This window comes from Pelobates fuscus, chromosome 9 (assembly GCF_036172605.1).
Source record: "Pelobates fuscus isolate aPelFus1 chromosome 9, aPelFus1.pri, whole genome shotgun sequence".
NCBI classification, from domain to species: domain Eukaryota; kingdom Metazoa; phylum Chordata; class Amphibia; order Anura; family Pelobatidae; genus Pelobates; species Pelobates fuscus.
This window is the reverse complement of record NC_086325.1, coordinates 168,258,056-168,272,900: the sequence shown is the minus strand read 5'-3', so window position 1 is coordinate 168,272,900 and position 14,845 is coordinate 168,258,056. Positions and strand designations below refer to the sequence as shown.

Genomic DNA, 14,845 nt, shown 5'->3' with positions numbered 1-14,845 from the left:
CTCTTACAGCAGATCACGAGGAAGAGACGTGGTATGTCAATAGAATCCGCTTTACTTCATCTGTCAGTTTGTGGAGTAGATTCATTCCTGCACTTCATGGAATAACTGCTGGTCACCAATGAATAGCCCAATGCTGGCATTGAACACAAAGGAAGAACCGGATTGGCTGGGGAGACTTAGCCACGTTCTTTTTGGAAGTGTCTCAAACTGTGGACATATCTTGTTATTTATTTTTCACAAATGATCTTTCTTTGCATTTTTATAAAGTCATGTCTCCATAGCATATTACGGAGGGGGGAGCAGCTTCAGCGGGTAGCACTTCAACACATTCCACTGTTTGATAAAGAAAAACTACAAAACTGGTAAAAAATAAAGACTTTTTATTATTAACATCTAAATAAATATAAAGAGTACAAATGAGAGAGTGACATAACGATGGCAGAAAGATTGAGATGTTATGGAGATGGCATGGCACTTGGCACAGAGAGCAGACTGAGGATTGGATGCCAATGACTTGGGCATCAGGCTCAGCTATTCAACAGCATGAAGTCACTAGGGAGAGCACAGATGGGATCTCATTGGGGATCATGGAAATTCTTTGGAGAATCCTATAAGCCAAAGGAAAAAATAGAGAGATCAGTAATCTGCATGACAAATCATGAGACACAACGGACTGTGAGGTCTGGACATAGCAATACCAGGGTACTCTTTATATAGAAAAGACAGGGAAGGCAATAAAGGGGGAGGGGTGGCCCTGTATGTGAAGGATAGCATAAAATCTAGCCTAATAAAGGTTAGTGAGACGAACATAGAGTCCATTTGGGTTACGTTAGAATTTGGTAATCACACAGTAGTTCGTGTAGGTGTGATTTATAGGCCCCCAGGACAAATTGAAGAGTTAGATAATCTACTAGTTGAAGAAATAGCTAAAATGACAATGAAGGGGGAAGTTATCATCATGGGTGACTTTAATCTTCCTGATGTGAATTGTAAAACAAAAATAGCTACTTGTGCCAGGAGCACACATATTCTAAACTCCCTACTGGGATTATCTCTAAAATAAGTCGTTGAGGATCCAACTCGTAAAGAGGCCATACTAGATTTAGTGTTGGAGATTTGGTATCAGATATTACTGTAGGTGAAAGTTTAGGATCCAGTGATCATCAGTCAGTGTGGTTTAATATAAGAACAGTGACTGAGTCACAACACACAAAAACAAAAGTTTTAGACTTTAGAAAAACAGACTATTCTAAAATTAGAATATGTGTAAAGGAGTCATTATCAGACTGGAGCAATTTAAATGGAGTCCAAAAGAAATGGGATTATTTAAAAGTTGCACTACTGAAGGCAACAGAAAATTGCATTAGGCTTGTCAGTAAAAGCAAAAAATTCAAGAAACACTGTGGTACTCCGCAGATGTGGCCAAAATAGTAAAAAACAAAAAGTTAGCATTTAGTAATTATAAAAAAAACCAGAGTGAGGAAGACAGAATGACCTATAAGATTAGGCAGAAAGAGGCTAAGCAAGTTAAAAGAGCTTCCAAATCACACACAGAAGAGAAAATAGCACAGTCAGTAAAAAAGGGGGACAAAACTTTTTTTAGATACATAAGTGAGAAAAGAAAAGTAAAACAAGGATTAGTTAGATTAAAAACAAAAGAAGGAAGGTATGTAGATGAGGATAAAGGTCTAGCTGACTGCCTCAATGAATATTTTTGTTCGGTATTTACAGATGAAAATGAAGGAAAGGGACCTCAGTTAAGAAAAAGGATAAATGAGTCATTTATTACACGTGAGTTTACAGAGGAACAGGTTCTATTTCAACTGTCAAAAGTAAAGACAAATAAGTCAATGGGACCTGATGGAATACACCCGGTCACTTAAAATTTTTTTTAAAAAAAATGTAAATCATAAACAGAGCTGAATACCCTCAGGCTTATTAACTAAAGTGTGCATTGTCAGGAGTTCATAGCGAATTTCACATTTTAGACTAAAATTGGCTATATTTTCAGTTTTGGCTATTTTGTAGCCAAAAGAAAGCCATGAAGATCACTGGAAATGTTGAAACATCGAGACGTTATTCCGCCATCTCGTGGTATTTTCACCAGACTAACATTTATCTTCAAGCTTCGTAAAAAAGATCCTGGCCTACAGTCCAATCCAGGGACAGTCTGAAGCGCTTCCAATTTTGCAACAAAGTAGGAAAAGAAAACTTCTTGACCCCAAAATAACAGTCAGATGTCTCCTTGGATCAAGCAGCTATTACCCCACTAATTAGAAATTATATCCCTGTATGTTATGTTTTTGCAAGTATTTATCCAATTGCAGTTTAAACACCTGTATGGACTCTGACAAAACCACCTCTTCAGGCAGAGAATTCCATATCCTTATTGCTCTTACTGTAAAGAAATCCTATCCTTTGCCTTAGATGAAATCTTCTTTCTTCCAGTCTAAACGTGTGACCTTGTGTCCTATGTAAAGTCCGCTTTGTGAATAGATGTCCACACAATGGCTTGTATTGGCCCCGAATATATTTGTATATTGCTATCATATCCCCTCTTGGGTGCCCTTTTTCTAAACTAAAGAGGTTTAAATTCAACCTTTATTCATAGCTAAAATATTAAATTCCTCTTTCTAATTTTGTAGTCTCTGAATTTTTCCTAGTGCCATAATATCCTTCTTTAGAACAGGTGCCCAAAATTGCACAGCATATTCGAGATGTGGTCTTACTAGTGATTTATAAAGAGGCAAAAATATATATTCATCCCAAGAATTAATTTATTTTTCTTATACATGACATAACCTTACTGACCTCAGTCGCTGCTGCTTGACATTGCACATTGTTCCATAGTTTTCTGCTTATAACAATTCCTAAATCCTTCTCTGTTGTTATCCCTAATTCACTACCATTTAGGGTGTACTGGAACATTCTATGGAATATCTTGCTACTCTGGGAGGTTTGGTTATCATGGAAATTATGTATACCAACATGGCACTTCCTGCATCATGGCTTTTAGCAGGATCCCACTTGGACCAGAGCCAAGTATCTAGGGGCCAAAGGGGTCTCTGAGAGGAGGAGAATCCACTCCTTACTCAGGGCTCAATGAACCATTAACCCTTTTATAACAAGTGCACGTCACATTTTTACTGGCAGTCTGTTACCGTGCTCCGTCACAAAAGGCGACACTGTGTATGATTTTACTGTGGGCTACGGTGAATGATGCAATGGCTAGTGCCATTGAAGCACCCTGAGTCTTTATTCTAAAGTGGTACTTACCATGCTTGATGTGTGCAGCGACATCGGGGTGCAGAGCATCCTGCCGTTTCCCAAGGGTAAACCCCAATATGGACAGAACCAGAGCATCAAATGTTCCTAGGATGGCTAGGACAAAGCCCCAATGCACAGAGCAGCCCCCCAACTCATATCTGTCCGAACGATGCCCACAGAGGGAGCGCACCATGGGGGAGTCCCATCCATCAGGGAAAAGGAGGCAGGCAATGGCCTGGCAAGAGGCTGAAATAAACCGGAAAATGGTAGGAAACTCACATAAACCCCCCGCCACAGGGCTCCCTCTTCACCATCACACCCCTCTACTCACCAACACAGCCTTTCACCCCCAGTTACTGCACACAGTGCACCCCTACTCACCACGAACCCCCGAGCCATGATACATGATGCACCCCCCCACTCACCGACACACCACGAACACCCCCACTCATCAATACATGATGCAGCCCCCATACTCACTGAAACACAATGCTCCCCCAACTCACTGGCACACAGTGCAACCCCCATATTATCACCGACACACAACGCAGTCCCTTACGCACCGACACACAAAGAACCCCCCCCACTCACCGGCAGACAGCTGAAGCCAAGCACATAGTTTGAAGACGGTTCCTGAGTGACAAAACCACAAGAGTCCAGAGCAGCCCAAACTGAGCAGCACCAGCAACAGTGCCCCGACCATGAATCCGGCAGCAGTTTGGAAAGATGGCAGAGCCTGCAGGGCCCCTGGGGAACCTCGACACTCTGGCCCCCAATTAGAATCCTCACACACCTGGTAAAGGCCAAAGTGTCCACTTCCCTCTGCACCTAAAACCCACGATGGCTCCAACAGCACCACAATCTCCAGTACCCCAAGGAACAGGGTACACGCTGCCCACAGGGCGGCGACAGCGCGACCATTCCGGACAAAGGCTGTGTCAAGCATAGGAACATGCTCCAGGGCGTACCTAGGGGGGGCATCTAGAGAAAAAGCAAAACATTACATCATGCAGGCGGCCCACCAGTTACTGTTTAGGAGATATAAGATGTGGGACAGCACACGGCACAAAACAGTGGAGAGACACTCCACTGTCCAAACAGAAAAATAATCACCCAATTAATACATGCTTGCATTTAATGAGGCATTTTTTTTAATTGTGGTTATATCTAAAATTGGCTTGCAAAACCTGCAGTTATTTTTCTGCACTTTAGCTTTGTAACCCCACACACAGCGACGCACAGTCTATCACCCCCACTTACTGCACACACACCCTATCACCCCCAGTTACTGCACACACAGTAACACACAGCCTATCACCCCCAGTTTCTGCACACACAGTGACACACAGCCTATCAAACCCAGTTACTGCACACACAGTGACACACAGCATATCACCCCCAGTTACTGCCCACAGTGACACACAGCATATCACCCCCAGTTACTGCACACAGTGACACACAGCCTATCACCCCCAGTTACTGCACACAGCGACACACAGCATATCACCCCCAGTTACTGCACACAGTGACACACAGCCTATCACCCCCAGTTACTGCACACAGTGACACACAGCATATCACCCCCACTTACTGCACACACAGTGACACACAGCCTATCACCCCCAGTTACTGCACACAGTGACACACAGCCTATCACCCCCAGTTACTGCACACAGTGACACACAGCCTATCACCCCCAGTTACTGCACACACAGTCACACACAGCCTATCACCCCAGTTACTGCACACACAGCCCATCACCCCCAGTTACTGCACACACAGTGACACACAGCCTATCACCCCAGCTACTGCACACACAGTGACACACAGCCTATCACCCCAGTTACTGCACACACAGCCTATCCCCCCCAGTTACTGCACACAGTGACACACAGCATATCACCCCCAGTTACTGCACACACAGTGACACACAGCCTATCACCCCCACTTACTGCACACACAGCCTATCACCCCCAGTTACTGCACACAAAGTGACACACAGCCTATCACCCCCAGTTACTGCACACACAGTGACACACAGCCTATCACCCCCAGTTACTGCAAACAGTGACACACAGGCAGGGCCGCCACCAGAAATTTTGGGGCCCCTAACTCAGCTCAGGGTCTGGGCCCCCTGGGGCCCGCCTCCAAATACCGCTCACTGGGTCCACACACAGACACAAACGCACACACTGATACATACTAACAGACACACATACTGAAACAGACATACACGCATACAGGCATACATACTGACACATACACACAGGCATACATAGTGACAGACAGACACACATACATACAGACACCGACATACATACATACACACACACACACACATTCATACATACAGACACCGACATACATACACACATACATTCATAATGGCATACAGACATACAGACTGACATACATGCATATATACAGACATACTGACAGACATACATGCATACAGACATCCATACACACATACACACAGACCTACGTTCATAATAATATGCAGACATACATTCATACTGACATACATATATAATGACATACAGACATACATACATACATACAGACATACATGTATGCATACAGACCTACACAAACATACATAGACAGACATACATACGTAGACATGCATGCATGCAGTCAGACAGACATAGACATACACACAGACATGCATCCAGACATACATACAGACATACATACATACACACAGACATACGGACAGACATACATGCATGCAGACAGACAGACATACATACACAGACAGACATACATACACATACATGCATACAGACATGCAGACAGACATACATACACATACATGCATCCAGACACACAGACATACACGCATACAGACAGACATAGACATACAGACAGACATGCATGCATCCAGACAGACATACATAGACATACAGACAGACAGACATACAGACACACAGACATGCATACAGACACACAGACATGCATACAGACACACAGACATGCATACAGACACACAGATAGACAGACAGACATACACATACATACATACATGCACACACACAGCTCATTTTCCAGCCACCCTCCTGTCTCTTACCTTTTCTTTGCAGGAGGGTGGCTGGGGATGATGGGAGTCGGCGCTGCTCCCTCTTCATTGCCGGGCTCTCCCTCTTTACGGCTGGGCGGGCGCGCTCCTCCCGCGCGGAGTGAGCTGGGAGGAAGTGAGCACTTCCTCCCAGCAGCACTTGCGGCTGCTTTTTTTTTTTTTTTTTAAAGGGGCCTGGTCGCGCTATACAACGGCCATAGCGCTGACCGGGCCCCTGAAGGAGGGGGCTCATCGGGTGGCCCTAAGTGTGTGGGCCACCCGATGGGCCCCACATGTGGGGCCCGGGCCGCCGGGCCCCCCAGGGCCGCCGGGCCCCCCAGGGCCGCCGGGCCCATGACAACTGTTATGGTTGTCATGCCCTGATGGCGGCCCTGCACACAGCCTATCACCCCCAGTTACTGCACACACAGCCTATCACCCCCAGTTACTGCACACACAGCCTATCACCCCCAGTTACTGCACACACAGTGACACACAGCCTATCACCCCCAGTTACTGCACACACAGCCTATCACCCCCAGTTACTGCACACAGTGACACACAGCATATCACCCCCAGTTACTGCACACACAGCGACACACAGCCTATCACCCCCAGTTACTGCACACACAGTGACACACAGCCTATCACCCCCAGTTACTGCACACAGTGACACACAGCATATCACCCCCAGTTACTGCACACACAGCGACACACAGCCTATCACCCTCAGTTACTGCACACAGTGACACACAGCCTATCACCCCCAGTTACTGCACACAGTGACACACAGCATATCACCCCCAGTTACTGCACACAGTGACACACAGCCTATCACCCCCAGTTACTGCACACAGTGACACACAGCCTATCACCCCCAGTTACTGCACACACAGTGACACACAGCATATCACCCCCAGTTACGGCAAACAGTGACACACAGCATATCACCCTCAGTTACTGCACACAGTGACACATAGCCTATCACCCCCAGTTACTGCACACAGTGACACACAGCATATCACCCCCAGTTACTGCACACACAGTGACACACAGCATATCACCCCCAGTTACTGCACACAGTGACACACAGCATATCACCCCCAGTTACTGCACACACAGTGACACACAGCCTATCACCCCCAGTTACTGCACACACAGCGACACACAGCATATCACCCCCAGTTACTGCACACACAGCGACACACAGCATATCACCCCCAGTTACTGCACACACAGCGACACACAGCATATCACCCCCAGTTACTGCACACAGTGACACACAGCATATCACCCCCAGTTACTGCACACACAGCGACACACAGCCTATCACCCTCAGTTACTGCACACACAGTGACACACAGCATATCACCCCCAGTTACTGCACACAGTGACACACAGCATATCACCCCCAGTTACTGCACACACAGCGACACACAGCCTATCACCCTCAGTTACTGCACACACAGCGACACACAGCATATCACCCTCAGTTACTGCACACAGTGACACACAGCCTATCACCCCAGTTACTGCACACAGTGACACACAGCATATCACCCCCAGTTACTGCACACAGTGACACACAGCCTATCACCCCCAGTTACTGCACACAGTGACACACAGCCTATCACCCCCAGTTACTGCACACAGTGACACACAGCCTATCACCCCCAGTTACTGCACACACAGTGACACACAGCATATCACCCCCAGTTACGGCAAACAGTGACACACAGCATATCACCCTCAGTTACTGCACACAGTGACACATAGCCTATCACCCCCAGTTACTGCACACAGTGACACACAGCATATCACCCCCAGTTACTGCACACAGTGACACACAGCATATCACCCCCAGTTACTGCACACACAGTGACACACAGCCTATCACCCCCAGTTACTGCACACACAGCGACACACAGCATATCACCCCCAGTTACTGCACACACAGCGACACACAGCATATCACCCCCAGTTACTGCACACACAGCGACACACAGCATATCACCCCCAGTTACTGCACACAGTGACACACAGCCTATCACCCCCAGTTACTGCACACAGTGACACACAGCCTATCACCCCCAGTTACTGCACACAGTGACACACAGCATATCACCCCCAGTTACTGCACACACAGTGACACACAGCATATCACCCCCAGTTACTGCACACACAGTGACACACAGCATATCACCCCCAGTTACTGCACACACAGTGACACACAGCCTATCACCCCCAGTTACTGCACACAGTGACACACAGCATATCACCCCCAGTTACTGCACACAGTGACACACAGCATATCACCCCCAGTTACTGCACACACAGCGACACACAGCCTATCACCCTCAGTTACTGCACACACAGTGACACACAGCATATCACCCCCAGTTACTGCACACAGTGACACACAGCATATCACCCCCAGTTACTGCACACACAGCGACACACAGCCTATCACCCTCAGTTACTGCACACACAGCGACACACAGCATATCACCCTCAGTTACTGCACACAGTGACACACAGCCTATCACCCCCAGTTACTGCACACAGTGACACACAGCATATCACCCCCAGTTACTGCACACAGTGACACACAGCCTATCACCCCCAGTTACTGCACACAGTGACACACAGCCTATCACCCCCAGTTACTGCACACAGTGACACACAGCCTATCACCCCCAGTTACTGCACACACAGTGACACACAGCATATCACCCCCAGTTACGGCAAACAGTGACACACAGCATATCACCCTCAGTTACTGCACACAGTGACACATAGCCTATCACCCCCAGTTACTGCACACAGTGACACACAGCATATCACCCCCAGTTACTGCACACAGTGACACACAGCATATCACCCCCAGTTACTGCACACACAGTGACACACAGCCTATCACCCCCAGTTACTGCACACACAGCGACACACAGCATATCACCCCCAGTTACTGCACACACAGCGACACACAGCATATCACCCCCAGTTACTGCACACACAGCGACACACAGCATATCACCCCCAGTTACTGCACACAGTGACACACAGCATATCACCCCCAGTTACTGCACACACAGCGACACACAGCCTATCACCCTCAGTTACTGCACACACAGTGACACACAGCATATCACCCCCAGTTACTGCACACAGTGACACACAGCATATCACCCCCAGTTACTGCACACACAGCGACACACAGCCTATCACCCTCAGTTACTGCACACACAGCGACACACAGCATATCACCCTCAGTTACTGCACACAGTGACACACAGCCTATCACCCCCAGTTACTGCACACAGTGACACACAGCATATCACCCCCAGTTACTGCACACAGTGACACACAGCCTATCACCCCCAGTTACTGCACACAGTGACACACAGCCTATCACCCCCAGTTACTGCACACAGTGACACACAGCCTATCACCCCCAGTTACTGCACACACAGTGACACACAGCATATCACCCCCAGTTACGGCAAACAGTGACACACAGCATATCACCCTCAGTTACTGCACACAGTGACACATAGCCTATCACCCCCAGTTACTGCACACAGTGACACACAGCATATCACCCCCAGTTACTGCACACAGTGACACACAGCATATCACCCCCAGTTACTGCACACACAGTGACACACAGCCTATCACCCCCAGTTACTGCACACACAGCGACACACAGCATATCACCCCCAGTTACTGCACACACAGCGACACACAGCATATCACCCCCAGTTACTGCACACACAGCGACACACAGCATATCACCCCCAGTTACTGCACACAGTGACACACAGCATATCACCCCCAGTTACTGCACACACAGCGACACACAGCCTATCACCCTCAGTTACTGCACACACAGTGACACACAGCATATCACCCCCAGTTACTGCACACAGTGACACACAGCATATCACCCCCAGTTACTGCACACACAGCGACACACAGCCTATCACCCTCAGTTACTGCACACACAGCGACACACAGCATATCACCCTCAGTTACTGCACACAGTGACACACAGCCTATCACCCCCAGTTACTGCACACAGTGACACACAGCATATCACCCCCAGTTACTGCACACAGTGACACACAGCCTATCACCCCCAGTTACTGCACACAGTGACACACAGCCTATCACCCCCAGTTACTGCACACAGTGACACACAGCCTATCACCCCCAGTTACTGCACACACAGTGACACACAGCATATCACCCCCAGTTACGGCAAACAGTGACACACAGCATATCACCCTCAGTTACTGCACACAGTGACACATAGCCTATCACCCCCAGTTACTGCACACAGTGACACACAGCATATCACCCCCAGTTACTGCACACAGTGACACACAGCATATCACCCCCAGTTACTGCACACACAGTGACACACAGCCTATCACCCCCAGTTACTGCACACACAGCGACACACAGCATATCACCCCCAGTTACTGCACACACAGCGACACACAGCATATCACCCCCAGTTACTGCACACACAGCGACACACAGCATATCACCCCCAGTTACTGCACACAGTGACACACAGCCTATCACCCCCAGTTACTGCACACAGTGACACACAGCCTATCACCCCCAGTTACTGCACACAGTGACACACAGCATATCACCCCCAGTTACTGCACACACAGTGACACACAGCATATCACCCCCAGTTACTGCACACACAGTGACACACAGCATATCACCCCCAGTTACTGCACACACAGTGACACACAGCCTATCACCCCCAGTTACTGCACACAGTGACACACAGCATATCACCCCCAGTTACTGCACACAGTGACACACAGCATATCACCCCCAGTTACTGCACACACAGTGACACACAGCCTATCACCCCCAGTTACTGCACACACAGTGACACACAGCCTATCACCCCCAGTTACTGCACACACAGCGACACACAGCATATCACCCCCAGTTACTGCACACACAGTGACACACAGCATATCACCCCCAGTTACGGCAAACAGTGACACACAGCATATAACCCTCAGTTACTGCACACAGTGACACATAGCCTATCACCCCCAGTTACTGCACACAGTGACACACAGCATATCACCCCCAGTTACTGCACACAGTGACACACAGCATATCACCCCCAGTTACTGCACACACAGTGACACACAGCCTATCACCCCCAGTTACTGCACACACAGCGACACACAGCATATCACCCCCAGTTACTGCACACACAGCGACACACAGCATATCACCCCCAGTTACTGCACACACAGCGACACACAGCATATCACCCCCAGTTACTGCACACAGTGACACACAGCCTATCACCCCCAGTTACTGCACACAGTGACACACAACCTATCACCCCCAGTTACTGCACACAGTGACACACAGCATATCACCCCCAGTTACTGCACACACAGTGACACACAGCATATCACCCCCAGTTACTGCACACACAGTGACACACAGCATATCACCCCCAGTTACTGCACACAGTGACACACAGCATATCACCCCCAGTTACTGCACACACAGTGACACACAGCCTATCACCCCCAGTTACTGCACACACAGTGACACACAGCCTATCACCCCCAGTTACTGCACACACAGTGACACACAGCCTATCACCCCCAGTTACTGCACACACAGTGACACACAGCCTATCACCCCCAGTTACTGCACACACAGTGACACACAGCCTATCAAACCCAGTTACTGCACACACAGTGACACACAGCCTATCACCCCCAGTTACTGCACACACAGTGACACACAGCATATCACCCCCAGTTACTGCACACACAGTGACACACAGCCTATCACCCCCAGTTACTGCACACACAGCGACACACAGCATATCACCCCCAGTTACTGCACACACAGTGACACACAGCATATCACCCCCAGTTACTGCACACAGTGACACACAGCATATCACCCCCAGTTACTGCACACACAGTGACACACAGCCTATCACCCCCAGTTACTGCACACACAGTGACACACAGCCTATCACCCCCAGTTACTGCACACACAGCGACACACAGCATATCACCCCCAGTTACTGCACACACAGTGACACACAGCCTATCACCCCCAGTTACTGCACACACAGTGACACACAGCCTATCAAACCCAGTTACTGCACACACAGTGACACACAGCCTATCACCCCCAGTTACTGCACACAGCGACACACAGCATATCACCCCCAGTTACTGCACACACAGTGACACACAGCCTATCACCCCCAGTTACTGCACACACAGCGACACACAGCATATCACCCTCAGTTACTGCACACAGTGACACACAGCCTATCACCCCCAGTTACTGCACACACAGTGACACACAGCATATCACCCCCAGTTACTGCACACACAGTGACACACAGCCTATCACCCCCAGTTACTGCACACAGCGACACACAGCATATCACCCCCAGTTACTGCACACACAGTGACACACAGCCTATCACCCCCAGTTACTGCACACACAGTGACACACAGCCTATCACCCCCAGTTACTGCACACACAGCGACACACAGCCTATCACCCTCAGTTACTGCACACAGTGACACACAGCATATCACCCCCAGTTACTGCACACACAGCGACACACAGCCTATCACCCTCAGTTACTGCACACAGTGACACACAGCATATCACCCCCAGTTACTGCACACAGTGACACACAGCATATCACCCCCACTTACTGCACACACAGTGACACACAGCCTATCACCCCCAGTTACTGCACACAGTGACACACAGCATATCACCCCCAGTTACTGCACACAGTGACACACAGCCTATCACCCCCAGTTACTGCACACACAGTGACACACAGCCTATCACCCCCAGTTACTGCACACACAGTGACACACAGCCTATCACCCCCAGTTACTGCAAACAGTGACACACAGCCTATCACCCCCAGTTACTGCAAACAGTGACACACAGCATATCACCCCCAAATACTGCACACACAGTGACACACAGCCTATCACCCCCAGTTACTGCACACACAGTGACACACAGCATATCACCCCCAGTTACTGCACACACAGTGACACACAGCCTATCACCCCCAGTTACTGCACACAGCGACACACAGCATATCACCCCCAGTTACTGCACACACAGTGACACACAGCCTATCACCCCCAGTTACTGCACACACAGTGACACACAGCCTATCACCCCCAGTTACTGCACACACAGCGACACACAGCCTATCACCCTCAGTTACTGCACACAGTGACACACAGCATATCACCCCCAGTTACTGCACACACAGCGACACACAGCCTATCACCCTCAGTTACTGCACACAGTGACACACAGCATATCACCCCCAGTTACTGCACACAGTGACACACAGCATATCACCCCCACTTACTGCACACACAGTGACACACAGCCTATCACCCCCAGTTACTGCACACAGTGACACACAGCCTATCACCCCCAGTTACTGCACACAGTGACACACAGCATATCACCCCCAGTTACTGCACACAGCGACACACAGCCTATCACCCCCAGTTACTGTCCACAGTGACACACAGCATATCACCCCAGTTACTGCACACACAGCCTATCACCCCCAGTTACTGCACACATAGTGACACACAGCATATCACCCCCAGTTACTGCACACAGTGACACACAGTCTATCACCCCAGTTACTGCACACACAGCCTATCACCCCCAGTTACTGCACACACAGTGACACACAGCCCATCACCCCCAGTTACTGCACACACAGTGACACACAGCCTATCAAACCCAGTTACTGCACACAGTGACACACAGCATATCACCCCCAGTTACTGCACACACAGTCACACACAGCAGATCATCCCCCGGTTACTGCACACACAGTCACACACAGCCCACCACCCCCAGTTACTGCACACACAGTGTGTCCTATTAGTCTCTCTAACACATGTCATGATATTCAATTATCCAATTATTTGGACTCACCCAGAGCCATTTCCTCCTTGTCTCATTACACACATCGAGGTGAACCATGCAATCCTTCTCTAATCCAGGAGAACAAAGACCCTCCCTCTCTGCAGCTCACATATCCCTCCCTACACATTATATACAGTCACCGCACCTCCTATCTCTCCCTACACATTATTTACAGTCACCGCACACCCTATCTCTCCCTACACATTATATACAGTCACCGCACCTCCTATCCCTCCCTACACATTATATACAGTCACCGCACACCCTATCTCTCCCTACACATTATATACAGTCACCGCACACCCTATCTCTCCCTACACATTATATAGTCACCGCACCTCCTATCTCTCCCTACACATTATATACAGTCACCGCACCTCCTATCTCTCCCTACACATTATATACAGTCACCGCACACCCTATCTCTCCCTACACATTATATACAGTCACCGCACCTCCTATCCCTCCCTACACATTATATACAGTCACCGCACACCCTCTCTCTCCCTA

The 14,845-nt window shown here is 48.9% G+C and overlaps 1 protein-coding gene across 1 annotated transcript; it reads right to left on the bottom strand.

The window, feature by feature from the left end:
* Positions 1-365: 365 nt before the first annotated feature.
* LOC134572685 (LHFPL tetraspan subfamily member 3 protein-like) lies at positions 366-14,438 on the bottom strand. The gene is made up of 4 exons (XM_063431792.1): positions 14,345-14,438; positions 3,859-4,248; positions 3,277-3,513; positions 366-608 (listed from the first exon to the last, which is right to left on the bottom strand). The coding sequence occupies exons 1-4, from the start codon at positions 14,352-14,354 to the stop codon at positions 586-588; spliced, it is 660 nt and encodes a 219-aa protein (XP_063287862.1). The 5' UTR covers positions 14,355-14,438; the 3' UTR covers positions 366-585.
* Between the last annotated feature and the right edge of the window lie 407 nt (positions 14,439-14,845).

Coding starts and splice junctions, on each gene's coding strand:
- LOC134572685 (XM_063431792.1), bottom strand. Junction 3,514..3,858: donor TTGGCTTCAGCTGTCTGCCG/GTGAGTGGGGGG, acceptor GGTTTATTTCAG/CCTCTTGCCAGGCCATTGCC. Junction 609..3,276: donor CGCTGCACACATCAAGCATG/GTAAGTACCACT, acceptor TTTGGCTTATAG/GATTCTCCAAAGAATTTCCA.